This window comes from Podarcis vaucheri, assembly GCF_965113315.1.
Source record: "Podarcis vaucheri genome assembly, chromosome: 1".
In the NCBI taxonomy this organism is placed as follows: Eukaryota; Metazoa; Chordata; class Lepidosauria; order Squamata; family Lacertidae; genus Podarcis; species Podarcis vaucheri.
In genome coordinates this window covers 132,816,919-132,833,937 of record NC_138759.1, presented here as the reverse complement: position 1 = coordinate 132,833,937, position 17,019 = coordinate 132,816,919, and the positions used below count along the sequence as shown (strand labels likewise).

General features: G+C 45.0%; 1 protein-coding gene and 1 long non-coding RNA gene across 2 annotated transcripts in view; one reads left to right on the top strand and one right to left on the bottom strand.

The window, feature by feature from the left end:
- Nucleotides 1–4,101: 4,101 nt before the first annotated feature.
- Nucleotides 4,102–16,960, bottom strand: LOC309525483. Its single transcript, XR_014216335.1, has 2 exons — nucleotides 16,830–16,960; nucleotides 4,102–7,438 (listed from the first exon to the last, which is right to left on the bottom strand). It is a non-coding gene; the product is annotated as an uncharacterized lncRNA (long non-coding RNA).
- The window catches only part of KLF7 (KLF transcription factor 7), a 93,625-nt gene continuing 92,826 nt past the window's right edge, over nucleotides 16,221–17,019 (top strand). The window contains exons 1-2 of the mRNA XM_082209389.1: nucleotides 16,221–16,355; nucleotides 16,795–17,005. Coding sequence (XP_082065515.1) covers nucleotides 16,339–16,355; nucleotides 16,795–17,005 — 228 coding nt within the window. The 5' untranslated portion in view covers nucleotides 16,221–16,338. The remainder of the gene's footprint in view (nucleotides 16,356–16,794; nucleotides 17,006–17,019) is intronic.

Below are 17,019 nucleotides of genomic sequence, written 5' to 3'. Positions count from 1 at the left end.
TGATCGGCATGTCCTAGGCTCTGTGGTTTAACCCACAGTGCCACCCGCGTCCAACTCTCAGCCTAATATACCGCAAATATCAGGACATGTGTGATTATACCTTAGGAAAACTCTGTGTCTCCCCTTTCTTAGCAAAACTCTGTAAAAAATGTTTTAACTGCTATCAAAAAGTCCACTTCTTCTGTGTGCACAAGACTATGGCCTTGCTGCTAAACACATCCAATAATCTACCTTTGAATATGTTGTAAGCCATCACTGCCACCCTTTCTGCTTCTTTACCATAATAAAAAAATGGTACCCCCCCTCAGCCATGGGTTATTTAAAGTGAAACTAAAACCCCATATAAGTCACTCTGAAATTCTTGAAGGACAGGATGTATACACCTCCCTTTGGCAGTAACAATACCATGAACAATCCATGAAGATTTCCGTTGCACATGTGCAAACAAGACAAATTTTCACAATTTATAGGACAAGCTATTGTGGATTTCCTCCTTTGTGAAGCGTATAGTCTATTGTTATCACAGCAGTGCAAGGATTCAGAATACTCCCAAATACAGTTTTAAACTGGTACCAACAATTTAGGGAGGAAATAAATAAAAACACACTTTGTGCAGACCCTCCAAGTGTCCCTATTTTCCAGGGGCGTCCCTGATTTAGAGAAGCCATTCTGGTTCCTGATTTGATCCCGGAATGTCCCACTTTTCCTAAGGATGTCCCTATTTTCACTGGAGAAATGTTGGAGGGCATGGAGTTTTTCGACCCCCGAGCCGTCTGAAGACAATCCAGTATAGGGAAGGTTTCTTTTAATGTTTAATGTTTTATTATGTTTTTATATATGTTGGAAGCTGCCCAGAGTGGCTGGGGCAATCTAGCAGGACGTGTGGGGTATAAATAGTAAAACTATCATTATGGAATGGGACGTCCCTATTTTTATCGGAGAAATGTTGGAGGGTATGTTTGCAAAAGAATGTGCTATCTTGTGCCTTTTGCTTTCAAAATTCATTTTCCCAGCAGAGAAACCACTTTACTTTACTCTGCTATGTTATTTACAGGTTCTCTTATTATTCAGTGAATGTTACTTGTTTATATCCCTACTTAAAAAAAAAAAAGACAGCTGTAATTTGAGCACCACATTAATCCAGCTTGAATCTGTGGCTCCATTTGTAGTGTGCTTAATATCCCCACTCAGCCTCTTCCACATCTGTTGAATTCCTAGATAACACAAAAAGGTTGGAAATGCTGTCCACAAAAGCAAACAAGATTTTTTTTTTTCTGTTGGGGGTGGGAAAGGGGCAGGAATTAAAGCAAGACACAACTAAAGCTTCCGAAATAGTTCTACGGTAGTTAGATATCCATTTAAGGATTGCACTTCCCCTTAAAAAAACACAACAACAGTGTGATTAGGTAGAATTGTTATAATTTCATGATATCACATAGGGTAACTGTATGCTTTACCACAGATACTCTTCCCGTTCAGTTATTACTAGATGGGTGCAACTAAAGGTCCAATAAGACACACACAGGGATACATAGGAACATGGAGCATAAAAGCTGTGGATTTGTAATGGAATTTGTTTTTCTGTTTTCCATGTGAGATCGGGCAAATTTTGTGAGACCCTGGTTTGAAATATTTATTCAACCAGCCCAGCTAAAACAATATTCAAATGAACATTAACAGCATTTGTGCGGAATTGGTAGTGCTTATGAAGATAATGAAACATGCCTCTGAAGAAACTTCTTTCAGATGTGCCTAAAAGCTCTTTCCATTAATCAGTTATAATGATACTTTTTTTGCAGAGGTTAACAAGAGTGGCACATGGTAATTAACTACCCATTCCCTATTGCAGAAACAATCATAAAAGCCTGCCATATTTGGCAGATTCCTTGTTCCTGAAAGGTTTCCTTTAGCTAAAAAGGATGCATTCCTTTATTTTAGGTATCAGAAATATTAGCATAACCCTGGGCTATTAAAGACCTGATTCAATCTCATTTGTTAGGTATGGGGGAAAGTTAACCAAGACTGCGTATGGTAGAAAGCCTAGCCCTCTTCAAACCACCCCCCCCCCAGGGCTGGCCCAAGACATTTTGGCACCTGAGGTGAACCACAAAATGGCGCCCCTCCCCACCATGGGAGAAAGGGGGCGTGAAGATCTACCTGAGGAATAAGGGGTAGGGACAATAATTTACATTCTGTGAATGAATGAATAGGACTTCTTCAAGTACTGTTCTATGCAACACTGGTGCACCCCACAAGTTGCGTGGACAGGCGGAGTCCCCCCAACCTCACGCGACCCCCAAGCGGAATATTGACTCAAGACAATGTGCTATGGGGTTAAAATTGGCCACAACTTTATTAAGTTTCAGATGTAGGGAGACCTTGGCTCAGGCATTGGGCGTTTATCCTTCTCAGTCCCCAGACGGGGATCTGGGAGACTTCAGAGTTATCCAGAATGTGTGGGGATTGGGCTGGCTCTGGAGAACATATGTTCAAGCAGAGAGCCTGCCCCCCGTTTCGCCACCGTTGGAGGGGAGAGCAATGACAACCTCTTGGCGTATGGTCAGTGCCTCCCCTCAAGTCCCCTTTAGCGGGGAACCCTCGGATCACCGCATCAAGGGGGGCGTGGGTCACCGCTTCACCCCTCCCCCCATTTAGGAAGATAGACTAAAGGATTCCGCCCAAAGCCTGAAACCGCCAAAGTTGTGACATTTTGCTATGGGAAAGGCAAACTGCCAATGCAGGAAAATTCCTTTCCGGCCCTTCAGCAGTGACCATGACGTAGCAGCGCCCACGTACCTGTGGAGAAGAGGTTAACCTGCAAAAGAAGGCTTAACTGAGGGAGAGCAGGGTGGGAGAAGCTCTGAAGCCAACTGACGCTTCGCAGGTAAGATTCACCTTCTGTTGTGTGGGCAGGGCAGTCCCACCCCCTACCTGGCCAATCACCTGGCAACACCTCCCCAGGCAGGATTGGGCGATTGGCTGAGGTAGGCAGAGACTGTTATGTTCTGAAGTTCTCACCCTGGGCCAGCAGGGGGGTACTGTAGACAGTTTTCACTGAGGTCCACATATGCAAATAGGGGATTGAAAGTGACGTTTAGTGATTGGCTAGTTACAGAAAATGGTTACAGTTGCGATGTAGCGGAGCTTTATATAAGCAGGCTGGCTGAACCCTTCAGTTCAGTTCTGGCCTGGCCTGTGAATAAACAAGAGCTGTTTGAAGAATCACAGTGTCGTCTGATATGTTCACCCACAAGTTAACAGAGACCTCCAGGTATCCAGCCTGGGGAGGGTGAACCCAGCCCATACTACTGGGATCCGGGGGGCTGCGCGCGACCACGCAAAAGGCGCCCCCCATGTGAAGGATCACGTTGACAAGAAATGGATGAAAACCAAGGATCAGGGCTGCGCTGCAGTGCAGTTGCGATGAGCCAATCCCAGGCCTCTTGATCTTTTCAAGCCACACAACTCTCCCAATTCCTGCTCTGATTGTGTTACTCCACATCTTTGAGTGTGGGGAATGCCCTGTTAGTGTGGCTGACACTGGTGCTTCCTGCATTTTGCTTTCATGCTAAGGTGAAAAGCTCCCATGCGGATGGGTTCAAAAGGACTCAATTTGTGTTCTTTGGCTTAACTGACTTAGGAGGTAGTTTGGTTTATGGAAGGTGGATGAAACGAGAAATCTTACCGTGGTGTAATCATTCCCTCTGGAGTTGCAAAAAACCAAAGAGTGTGCAGCAGATTTGTATTGATTTCTGAACTGGAGATTAAAAGAAAGAAAGAAAGAAAGAAAGAAAGAAAGAAAGAAAGAAAGAAATGCAGCCATATGGAAACCAAAGACACACAGAAAAACATGTCAGTTCCCATGCTTTCTGAAATAGCTGACTGTGTGGGCCTTTTTATTCTCCGACATCATCTTTAGCCAAATATCATGATACCACAAATGTAGCAACATGGAAAGTCACGTGTCACTTGAGGGCAAGATGAACTTGGAAAAAATGACACCTCTGGCAATGAAAACTCCACCATATTGTTGCACACCAACCCCAATCAGTGCGAGATTCCAGTTTCCTTTTGGGAATGAGGCACAGCAGAGACTGTGGCGTCTTTATGATATATGGTTTATTTACACACACACAACCGGAGCCTACAATGGAGAGGTTCACAGCATAATCACCCCCAAAAGAATCTTTTTTTGTCCCACAGGCATGGATTCAAAGAGACACCAAACATCACCCTCTGCCTGATTCTTTGCATCTCGGTCACATAACTCCTAACTCCAAAAGTTCTTAAGTTCTGGCTTTATCTGTTGAGGGAGAGACCCTACTCATTTGCCATCTCACACCAAGTCCCTTTTGACCCTTTGCTGTCTTAATGGCTCATGACCCAAGCTCCTACTTCAAAACTCAACTACCCTGGCTTAATTAGCTCTTAACACTTGCTGGTTCCAGAATAATTAGAAGTGTCTAGCACACAACTTAATACATATGGGTTTGGATCCAGTTTTAACACTTAATTAAATTCTAACACTACCTTGATCTGCAGATTGTAGTGGCCTGGCACCCACAAACCCAAAACAATATCATGCTAGGTTTTGGTCTGGTTTGGCATAACCTCCTGCTCTTGATGAAATCCAGCCCCGACAAAATGATAGGGAAATGTATTCCATAACAGCACACAGAGCCATAAGAAATACAGTCATACCTTGGGTTGAATTTGCTTCAGGTTGAGCGCTTTCAGGTTGCGCTCCGCGGCAACCTGGAAGTAACAGAGCACGTTACTTTCAGGTTTCGCTGCTCGCGCATGCGCTCAAAATGACGACACACACATGCGTGGAAGTGACAAAACGCGACCCGCGCAGATGCGCCGTTGCGTCTTACGTTCCATTCAGGATACGAGCGGGGCTCCGGAATGGATCCCGTTCACATCCTGACGTACCACTATATTAGGTTAATAGCATCACTCAAAAAAACCCTTGTCACATTAGGAAAATGAGGCTATAGTGAATGTTCACCTGTTTCTATTAATGATACAAAGAAGTGCTTTTGCTGGGAGTTGTGGAGTCCTGAGCTCTGTAAACACCCTACATTCAAACCCCACCCCCAAAAGAAATAACGGGAACTAAAGTTTACTTCAATGCCCTGACTTGGAAAAGAAGCCTAGCCTATATTTTTCTACTGGCCTGCAATTTCTCCTTCAATACTCCAAAATAATCAAAACCCCACCATTTATTAATTTCTAGGATTTAGGGGAATCGTCCCCCCCAAGCCTATAACAATACTAACATGGGACCTGTTTGCCACTGCCCCCAACATCTGTTGTTCCTTGGGTAGTCAATTGGGGAAGGAGGCTTAGACCGTCCCTTCCCCCCTTATGCTGAAATAAATATTTAAGTGTTTATAAAGGGGAAGCAGCTCTCGCTACCCAATTAAGAAATAAAGCCCAATGCTAAGATAGTTTTCTTTTCATTTGTCAGAGGTGAAACCAGTGCTGTCAATCACTGTCAGAACCAGATAGGGCTGCGGTGCTGACTGTCCATCAGTGGGCTAGTCAAGCGTGAGTTCCAATATATAATGAAAGCTTTTTGATAATAAAACAAAGCACCTTGCTATTATTTTCTCATTGATATCTCATCAAATAGTTCCCTGAACATTAGTCATGGAAGGATTTTGTGATCTTTCAATAGTCTGATCTTAAAGGGCTGTTTTCAACATTACAGCTTTTTTACCCGTGTCCGTGTTCTTACAAGTCATACCAGGATGAAATCTGGGAAAGATTTATACTCACAAGCCACACACAGATATGCTGAGCCAATGCTAAGTTTCTAGCGGAATCATGAATGATTAAGGTGCACAAATGAATTAAGAGTTGCTGCTGAAATGCACAACCGCCTGCCTTAAGTATCATGGCTGAATTTGGGAATGAATGAATCCCAATCCAAAAATTCAACTCTCTGTTCTGAAATCGACCATTTTTAAAAAAAGAATAAAACCTACTTACATGTGAACTTAAAGAAAAGGCCATTCATTTTATTTTCATGGCAAACCATCTCAATTATTGTGACATTGCATAGGGAGTGGTGATGGGGAATGGGAGGTCTGCACATAGGCAGATACATGTGCTCAATACACATTCTGTTATGTCAGTGTCTTAATAACAACACATGCTTCCTAAAGGTACACACACACACACACACACACAGAGAGAGAGAGAGAGAGAGAGAGAGTGAATCTCCAATTGTACACCTGTTCTTTCCAACAAATGCTTTCATTTTGAAAAAAAAAATACACTTTAAATTTCCTTGCACAAAGAGGAAATACAAAGAACTGGCTCTTATTCGATGAAGTCCTACAGTCCCCGTGACAGTCATACCCCCCTCAATGAAGAAAATGGTATAAATGGACCTTTCTGTTTACATTGTTTGTGGTAGTTTGTAAGAAGGTTTGTAGAACAGATAAAGGAAAAATAACTTCAAAAACAAGAGAAGATGGTTGTAGTCCTCCAGCAGAAATGATGAAGGCTAGTTCATATGAAAGCTGAATTCTTTTTTTAAAAAAGAATGTTACTAGCTCAAATGGCTATGAAAATGGGCTTGAAAATGTACTGACTAATGCCTGGCAAAAAAATCTCAGAAGCTGGGGACCGGATGAGGGAAGTAAAAAAGAATGGGGCTTCACATTGCCCTACATTCCTGTTCCATAGGCTAGTGGAAGCAGTATAATAAATTAATCAAAACCAGATAAACTCACTTTTCCCTTTACTTTCCTCGCATAAATTATGTGGGTTGCAAAGTTGGCACAGAATTCAGATCACTATTTGTGCACTAATTTTGATGGTTTTAGTGCAGGGTATGGAGAGTCCAGGATGCGGGTGGTGCTGTGGGTTAAACCACAGAGCCTAGGACTTGCCGATCAGAAGGTCAGCGGTTTGAATGCCTGTGATGGGGTGAGCTCCCGTTGCTCGGTCCCTGCTCCTGCCAACCTAGCAGTTCGAAAGCACGTGCAAGTAGATAAATAGGTACCGCTCCAGCGGGAAGGTAAATGGTGTTTCCGTGCGCTGCTGAGTCATGCTGGCCACATGACCCGGAAGCTGTACGCCGGCTCCCTCGGCCAATAAAGCGAGATGAGCGCCGCAGCCCCAGAGTCAGCCATGACTGGACCTAATGGTCAGGAGTCCCTTTACCCATGGAGAGTCCAGCGTTAAAGTCACATTAAAAAACAGAACAAAATGAAGGAAGGTGGGACGGTGGCGTCTAAGCCTAAACTGCCAACGTGTGTATCAAATCTTCCTTCCTTGCTCTCCTCAGAACTCTTCTGTGAGGCACAGGAGCTTTCTGGTGAGATGCTGGGAGCCTGAGCACACACAAGCATCTTTCAGCGTGAGACATCTTCCACCCGCAGTGTTGAAGAAGGCTGAGGGGTCTAAGCAGATGGGATTTCACCTACAGCAGAAGACAAGACAGTTTCATACTGTCAAAATTTCACACCATCAAAATAAGCATGGTGTGGCTTCAGCGCTCCTCTCAAGTTGTACAGCAAAACCAGGGTGATTTCTAAGCAGCCGCCAGTGAGCCAAAACTGAGTCCTGTCATGTCATTAAATGTTGCCGGCCTGGAACAGAACATCCGGGAGCCTTTGCTGCCTCTGCCACACACAGAACATTTCCTTATTAAATCTCTGGTATACTCAGGAGTCATCTCTTCAACAGCTTGTTATCAGGAACAGAAGAGAAGAGAAATCCCCAAGGATGTAGAGACAGTTTGGTAACAGACTCTGGCAGATTCCAGCCGTATGGCTGTATTTTTAGAATTTCCTTCATTCATGTTTAGGGCAAAACCCCTAACAAGGTTGTATGAAACCATGTTTCTCAAAGAAACTCTCTAGTCTGACAAGGAACAAAGTGACTGAGTTTGCATGTCATGCTATGCCAAACCATGAATTAGCACAAATGTGTGAGTGTGAAGCCTTCCAAAAGAGAAGATTGTGGCCACTTGGCTTCTGTGGTCCTGCTGCCGTGAGCTAAACCATGGTTTGTGCTTAGTGTGTTGTCTGAACACGATTTGTTTCCTCCAGACAAACCACAAGCTGTAAGTAATAGACCAAATCTTGGCTATGGCTCATCTAGACTCTCAAGCAAGACAAACCATGAGCCCAGGTTTGGGTGACACACTGAGCCAAACCATGGCTTAACTCACAACAGCTTAGTAGCAGAAGACTGGAGGAATAAAATGGCCACAGTCTCCTTGTTGAGTGCCTATTGTTTGGGCTTAGCGTTACTTGTGAACTGGGTAAATGATACAACTTGGAAGTAAGATATAACCTGGAAGATGGCTATGCCAAATGTCCTTGTGGATGTTGATTTAGGAAGCACAACAAATATAGCCCCCAATGCACATCTGAATATATGCACCGACACCGATACAGCATTTTAGCCAGGTGCTTTTGAAGTACAATATCCAGAAAGGCATGTGTCTTTATTTTTAATTACCTACTGATGAAGCACCAAGTCGCAAAATGCAAAAGGGTAAGTATTTATAATCCAATAAGATACAGACAGCCTAAGATTTGATGTGCAAAGGCAGACTTTTAGAAGGCTATAACTATGCATTCAAAAGATAGGGCGACTTCAGAATGATCTGAGCATGTAAAGGTAAAGGGACCTCTGACCATTAGGTCCAGTCATGACCGACTCTGGGGTTGTGGCGCTCATCTCGCTTTATTGGCCGAGGGAGCCAGCTTACAGCTTCCGGGTCATGTGGCCAGCATGACTAAGCCGCTTCTGGCGAACCAGAGCAACGCACGGAAACGCCATTTACCTTCCCGCCTATTTATCTACTTGAACTTTGATGTGCTTTCGAACTGCTAGGTGGGCAGGAGCAGGGACTGAGCAACGGGAGCTCACCCCATCGCAGGGATTCGAACCGCCAACCTTCTGATCGGCAAGCCCTAGGCTCTGTGGTTTAACCCACAGCGCCACCCACGGAGATGATAGCTAAGACACTACCCTTCTCAAACTCAATTTTCAAGATATAACACACAAAAAACAACAACCACCCTTTACAGAAATATTTCAAACTTACATTCATAAGACATTGGCTTCAGTGTCCCTTATGGTAATGGCTGAAAAATGAAGTACTGTATAGTGGTAAAGAATAGCAGTTGATTTCCATGAAAAGGGGGCTTAGGACTACAGTGTAAAAGTTATTTTTGTAAGCGACCTTCGTTCTGAAGTGGTCTGCCCATAGAATCACAGAATTGTAGACTTGGAAGGAAACCCAGGAGTCATCTAGCCCAGGCACAAGATTTCATGTAGCTAACTAAGCCAAAATGCTATCCCTTAGTCGTGTCTGACTTTTTTTGCTGAAACGTGACTGTAGGTTTTAGAAAAATAGTAATAAGCACCCCAAAATATTGACAAGCTTTCTCTCACCCATGGGTTTGGGTGAGGCCTCACGCCTGCAGTGATGTGGTATACAATATCATAATTGGCAACCCCCAAATAATGCCACCACTGGTAGTACCCAAGGCCCATGCAAACTTGTGTTTTCCTGAATAAGGAAGCAGGTACTTTGTGATATTTCTAATCTAGATCTACACACACCCTTGAAGGTGGAACAGAATTTATTTATTTTTTTAATAAATATTTTATTAAGTTTTAACAAATAAGAAAAAATTCAAGAAAAAATACAAAAACAAAAAGAATACAAGATCGCAAAATACAGTACAAAAATACGAACATTAAAGACAACGAAAGAAAAAAGAAAAAGGAAAAAAAGAGATAGAAACACATATAATAACAAAAACCAAAAATTCTCTCTTTCTTAGTTTCACATCTCCAATTAACTTATTTTCCCGACTTCCTCACGTCTCCCGTTCTTGTATCCCTTTTAAGAATTAATTCAGCAAATTCATATCCTATTAATTTATCCATTATTGATCTAATCTTACATTTTACTTTGTTGCTAGAACCCCTGCAGTTCATTTCAATGTCATCAACATTCAAAAAATTTACAATGTTTCTGCAAATAAATTTTAAATTTCCTCCAATCTTCCTCCACCGACTCTTCTCCCTGGTCTCGGATTCTGCCAGTCATTTCCGCCAGAAGGTGGAACAGAATTTAAGCTTACTATACAAATAAATGAATGAATGAAAAATAAGTATATAGAAGAGGGAAAGGAACTGCTCCACATATATTTTCGGACACAAGCAGAAGGTCAGTCATTTGACCATGGTGACCAGTTTGTGAATCTCATCCTAAATTGGAAAACTCAACTGACTTCACAAGGCCACCATGCCTGTAAGCAGCCATGTGCGTTGGCCCTAGTAGGGTATCAGCCCAAAGCCAAGCATTCTTCCAGGAATATCAGATGTTTGGGAACACTCTCTGAAGCAGAATGCGGAGCTAACATAAATTCTTGGCTGTACAAACTACTTTCTGCGGATTGCTACAAGGACAAAAAGGCTTAGCGAGCAAAAGCACGTTTAAAGAGGAATACTTCAGAGACATCCCTTCAATTAAAAAGCGGAAGGTTAAAAATATGGGCCTGCAAGGATTTCCTTGCCCTAGAAAACGAGGTTTCTTGTGGGGCTCCTTTCCCTCTCCCTGTTTAACACCTCAAGTGATGAAATGATAGAAGAAGGCAAATTCCTATGGTATTTTTTACCCTTTTCTGTTTCTTATAAGCTGGGGTGGGGATGGTTGCTTGCATTTGAAATAGGTTTAAGAGAGCAGTGTAGAAAAGCTACTGCAAAAGAGCGTCCAGCACATCAGTAAAATACCTCAGGGTTAAGGGGAAAGAAGCTAGTTTCTCTCAATAAAAAATGTCACTTAGGGAATGGGGGGGGGTGAGTTTCACAAGAAGGTGAGAGGTTGAGGAGGAAGCTATCAAAACAAGAGGAAATTAGAGGGACTTCAAGGACCTGAAAAAAAGCCTTGGTTCTAGGAAAGGAAATTGTGCCTTTTATTGCACTGTACTGTTTGTGGAGATTTTAGTTGTCTGTTCAGACCAAATCGAAAGAGGTGGAATACCTTCTCCTGGAATAAATAGAGGCTTTGTTAAAGAAAGGAATACATTTCTAAGGCCAGATTCTCATTTCACTTAACAGAATTGTGCATACTTAAGACAGCAGGGATGCGGGTGATGCTGTGGTCTAAACCAGTGTTCCCCAACCTTGGGCCTCCAGCTGTTTTTGGACTACAACTCCCATCATCCCTCGCTAGCAAGACCAGTGGTCAAGGATGATGGGAATTGTAGTCCAAAAACAGCTGGAGGCCCAAGGTTGGGGAACACTGGTCTAAACCATTGAGCCTCTTGGGCTTGCTGATCGGAAGGGTCAACAGCTTGAATCCCCTCGACGGAGTGAGCTCCCATTGCTCTGTCCCAGCTCTTGCCAGCCTAGCAGTTTGAAAGCACACCAGTGCAAGTAGATAAATAGGTACCACTGCGGCAGGAAAGTAAACGGTGTTTCCATGTGCTCTGGCTTCCGTCACGGTGTCCCGTTGTGCCAGAAGTGGTTTTGTCATGCTGGCCACATGACCCGGAAAGCTGTCTGTGGACAAACGCCAGCTCCCTTGGCCTGAAAAGCGAGATGAGCGCCACACTCCGTAGTTGCCTTTGACTGGACTTAACCATCTGGGGGTACATTACCTTTACCTTTTTACCTGTACAGTGGTACCTTGGGTTACATACGCTTCAGGTTGCATATGCTTCTGGTTACAGACTCCGCTAACCCAGAAATAGTACCTCGGGTTAAGAACTTTGCTTCAGGATGAGAACAGAAATCGTGCTCCGGCGGCATGGCAGCAGCGGGAAGCCCCATTAGCTAAAGTGGTGCTTCAGGTTAAGAACAGTTTCAGATTAAGAACGACCTCCGGAACGAATTAAGTACTTAACCCGAGGTACCACTGTACTTAAAGCAGATGGTTATAATTAGGGACCTGTGAAAACATCCAATGACATTTCTGAAGCTCTTTTGGCATCCTTCAACATTCTGCAGATGTCTTACCCAAGAAGAAACTGAGTACCACCACCAAAAAGGCCCTCTCTTTAGCATCTGCCAAATGACAATGCCATGAGGTCATTTGAGAAAGGCTTTTCTTTTTCTTAGTAGCTGCTCTATGTATATGGAACTCCTTTATGCTGGAGAGATTCACCAAGTGCAAAAATAAAAATTGGTCAATGAAAACAAATTGCCCAGAGCTCTTGTGGAATCTCCATGATGGTATTTGTTAAAGTATGGATGCACCTCTGTTAATCACTGCATACGCACCAGGGCTTTCCCCCCCCCAGGGGAACTTGCCAGAACTCAGTACCGGCACCTCTCAGCTGGGTGCCATAGCCATTCTAAGAGAATGAGGGAGAGGATGAGTTTCAGCACATCTTTTTCTAGAAAAATATCCCTGATACAAACCCAATGAAATCAGTGGGACTTCAAAGTACATGCATTTAGGATCGGGCTACAAGGAATTATCTGGCGAACCTTAACGTCCCTTTCAGTATTCTGAAGCAAAGGTTTCACAGAATGACAAAAATAGTCAATGTGGGGTGCTTCTGTGAAGATCTAAATTGTGTCATTTTATGAGAAGTGAACAGAACTTCCATAGCGAGTTGACGTGAAACCCTAGCCATGAAGTTACAAGTTTACGCTGCTTAGTTTGCATTGGTGTAGTGCAGAAATTGAAAGCTCACTTTTTAAAGAATTCAGCGGAATATCTGGCATAGATGCATCTGCTAAAGTTAGCTATTCTTATGCAAATTATTTTCAAATTCAATAGTAACTCTTGTAGGGAAAACGGTTCTGTCCCCCCCCCTTTGCTTCCCTTCATTCCCCTTAAAAATAAACATAAGCACAAAATGTAAAGCAAAATAACACCCACAACAAATCAAAACCAGAGTGAAACCAACAACAGAGAACGACATCGGTACAAAAATCTGAAAATCACCAAAAAGATTTTCAGACTGAAAAATCCTGGAAAATGAAAGGTCTTTGCCTGACAGCAAAAAGACCAAGAAAATAGGCATTGAGTATTCATTGCTGCTGCTTAGAGGGAAGTGAGGGGCAGATGGGGCTCATCAACTTAGGAAGGTAGCCCACCTATGAGAAGGAAAACTCTTGACCCTAAACCTCCACTGCCTTGTGGGACGTCTTTGGGAAAATAAAGGGCTAATCAGTAAATCCTTCACATATCTGGAGTGGAGTCCATACGACGGTTGGATGGAGTCTTACACGCCTCCTTCTGGCAACTCCTGCAGCCAAGCTGGTTCCAAATGTATTGCTCTCCTTTCTTTTGGACCACATCAGGGAGGCTGATAGCGTTGTTTTGCCTGGGCTTGTGCCAAGGGGAGGTAACTTTGGCACTAACACAACAGTTTGACTTCAGCCTTAGATGCACACTCCGTTGTCTCTCAAGACAGACAGACGCCAACAGTGGGAAGTGATAGCAAGGTCAGGGCTGTGTGAACACATGTGTGGGAATGCTGGATTGGGTCCACCAGTACATCTGCACAGCCCCAACCTCCCCACTCCTAATAATCAGCAGGAATACTGTATTCGGGAAGCTTTTTCTGCTGCTCTGCTCCACGGGTCAAAGTTGCTCATGTTAACAAAGCAGTTGGGCCGGGAAATATACTAGACGTCCGTGCAGGTGACAAGGTGCTAGCACAGTAAGATCAGCAGCTGAGCGTGTATCTGATCTCCAGCTCAGCCAGCTGATCCCTGGCTCAGCGGGTGCAAAGTCTGAACCCTGGCTGAACCAAATATATGTGAGTGTAACCTGTCCACTCTGGCTGAGCACGCTGGCTCCGCAAAGGCTAGTGTAAATCGCCCCAGGGCACCATAATTTCATCCCCCCAAAGATTTCATCCTTTCTGCTGTTGCCTGGCCATTGTGCATCTTCCACAGTGGATCTAGCATCATCTTGGGGCATGGATGGTGGAGGAAAGAATGCTTGCCAACACGTGCCTTAAAATAAAGATGCTGGGGCATATTTGGAGGGGGGGATGCATTCACAATATTTCTAGGTAAAATCAGAACGAGATAAATCTCTGTTTCTCAGAAAAATGTCTTGAGAAATTTTTGCTCAGCTCTGGAATGGGCTGAAATAGGGGAGATTTTTCAAAACATCCAGCCAAAATTCTGGACTGTGTGCCCCCATTATTCTAGATAAGAAGACAGTATTCCAAGCCAATCTGTTTGTATGCAAACCCTACTTTGACCAGGAGTTTATGTCTTGTTTATTTAATAAGATATAGATTTTAGACAGCATGTCTTATTAAATGCAGACATCTGTTCTTCCTTCCCAGTGCTGTAGGGACAACTCAATACTACTCTTTCCTTGCTTGTTGACATTCAAAATGATCCTATCCCAAGTCATGAAATGCCTGCTTAATGGAACTTCTTTTCCACTTAATATCCCAGCACTTCGCCAGATATCTGGTGCTCTCCAGATATTTGGGACCACGAACTCCCACCAACAGCCTCAACCAGCCCTGCTCCCATTCTTGCAACCTCACTGTGGTTCACCCTCCCCTGCCCTATCCAAACTGAGCAGCTTAAACCCTCCGCTGGGTGCAGCAAAGACAGCATGCAGCTATTACAACTAGGATGTGCAATTTTCCTTCTCTGCATGGCTGCTGTTTATAATATATACAGGAAAGGGCAGGGCTACTGTTACAAAACACTGTACACTATGTGGCATCTACAGCAAGTGACAGTCCCCCTCTCCCATCCTCAGAAAAGGCAGAGGGGATGAGGAAACCCGCACCTCTGGATTCTGACCAGCCCTGGCTGGAGAGCTGAGCTACTGCCAAGCCTTAAAAACGGACAGAAAGGAGCACATACTTGTCTGTTTGCCCCTCAACAAAATCACATTGCATGCAGCAAATCCCTAGCTCTTCCAAGTGAAACTACCTTTACCACCACTCTGAAAAGCTTGGGGAAGATGTGGCCTAAGCAAACCATTTATGGAAAAACTCAGCCTGACATGCTCACTTAAACTGCTTTGCGCGAAGAACTTGGTAGGCAACAAAATATGCAAGTGGAGGGGCTCTGGCATAAGGCCCCAGTGCTTTCAGATACCCTTAAGGGGTTATCTTCACCCAGTGTTGTCACAGATTTTAATCTTCTGCTTTCTTCTCCCTAGTTCAGTATCTGGCTCCCCGGAGACTGCCACATATCACAACAGAACATTTCTGACTTTGTTTTCAGTGGCAGATAGACTTGGAACAGAGGGCAGAGGAGGCTATACCCAGGAGTAACTCCGCGACAGGATGCCAGGGACTTGGAAGTGCCACGAACGCCCCAACTTTTGCTAGCGCTTGCAATGTCTGAAGACGTTGCGGGGGCCTGATCCTGTGCGCGCTTACTCGGAAGCCAGCCCCCTCGGAGTTCAACGGTCCTTACTCCCAATTGCGCGTATATAGGACGGCAGACACTTAGAGCGTGTTTTTGTGTGTGTGTGTAGTGTGCGCGCGCGCGCTTTTAAATCGCCAGTCCATGCACGCATTTTGCAGCAAGTGCAATGAAGCCCCCGGAAACTTTCCCGAACGGCGTTCACAAAACAGCACCGACCCCCGGGATAAATACGCTTTCCTCGATCTCCACCCTCCCATTGGATTCTGGCTTCTCTTTTTTAAAAAGTGGGAAATGGGAAGTAGATCTGAACTTGTGCGCGCTCCCCCCCCCCAAGCCAATATCTCATTGAAAAACCGGGAGATTCCTGCTTTCTCAATTCCCGTCCTGGATCGGATATATATATATTTTTTTTGCTTGGCAATGCAAAATAATTTTTTTTAAAAATGCTGGCTTTCTGGCTGCTGCTGCAATGCAAAGACCCTCTGACCACGGGAGCCCCTTTGCAAACGGGCTCGAGGTCCGCGCGCAGCTTCCCGGGCGCGCTCGCGCTCTCTCTCTCCTGCAAACTCCGCCGCGCACCAGCCGCTCCGGCTCCTTTATATAGCCCTCTAAAAATAGCTCCCCTTACACTGCCTTATAAGGCGGACGTCGATCCAGCCCTCGGCCCAATCGCCGCGGCTCTTCCGTGCCCGGCCCCGCCTCCGCCGCCTCGCTCCGGGCCTCCATTGGGCGCCAGTGACTTCATGAGCGGCCCTAGCGGCCCGCCTCCCGCTTGCCTTACATGGTCACGCGCTGCCTTAATGGACAGTTTCCTCTGAAGATCCCGCGGCTGCGCGCAGGGAGGGAGGGAGGGAAGGAGAGAGAGAGGAAAGTATGGGAGCGCGCCTGGCTCCAGGAGCGCGCGCGCGCGCGCAAGGCGGAAAATGCAACCTCCCAAAAATAAAGAGCAAAGATTGCATTCAGCAGCGAGCAGCAATGCAGAAATAGATGGCAGTCTCGTGTCAGTGAGTTTGCATCCCCACCCCTCCTTCCCCGCCGGTGCAAGAGCTGGAGTCAGCAAGAGAGCCCCGGAAGGCAATTGCTTTTTTACTACAAGTGGAGAAGAAGTGTGTCCCCCCCCCTTCTCCGCCTCCTCCTCCTCCTCTCTGGCTGCCTGGCTGACGGCTTGCACTGTACACGTTCGGGAGCATTTATCCCTTCTCTCTCTGCCTCTCTCTCTCTGGATCGTTGATGGGGCTCCTTCCTCCCCCCGCTTTCCTCCGCTCCTGTTCCTGCTTTGGGTCCGTCCCCGAAAGTGTGACTACAAACAGCATATGCATATATATAGCAAACAAAAGCAAAACAGAGGACAAGGACAGCTGGGTTGATTGCTCTTAACGGTCCTTCTTACCCCCCCTTCTCCTCCTCCTCCTCCTCTTCCCCCTTTCCCTTTTTAATGAACAGAACTAAAAGCCCACCGCAAAATTGCAAACACAAACCTAAAAGGAAAGGGTCGGGGTTTGTTGTTTTCAGCAGAAGCAGCAGCAGCAGCAGAAGCCGCAGCAACAGCAACATGGATGTTTTGGCTAGTTATAGTATATTCCAGGAACTACAGCTTGTCCACGACACCGGTTACTTCTCGGCTTTGCCATCTTTGGAAGAGAACTGGCAGCAGGTGAACCATTTACG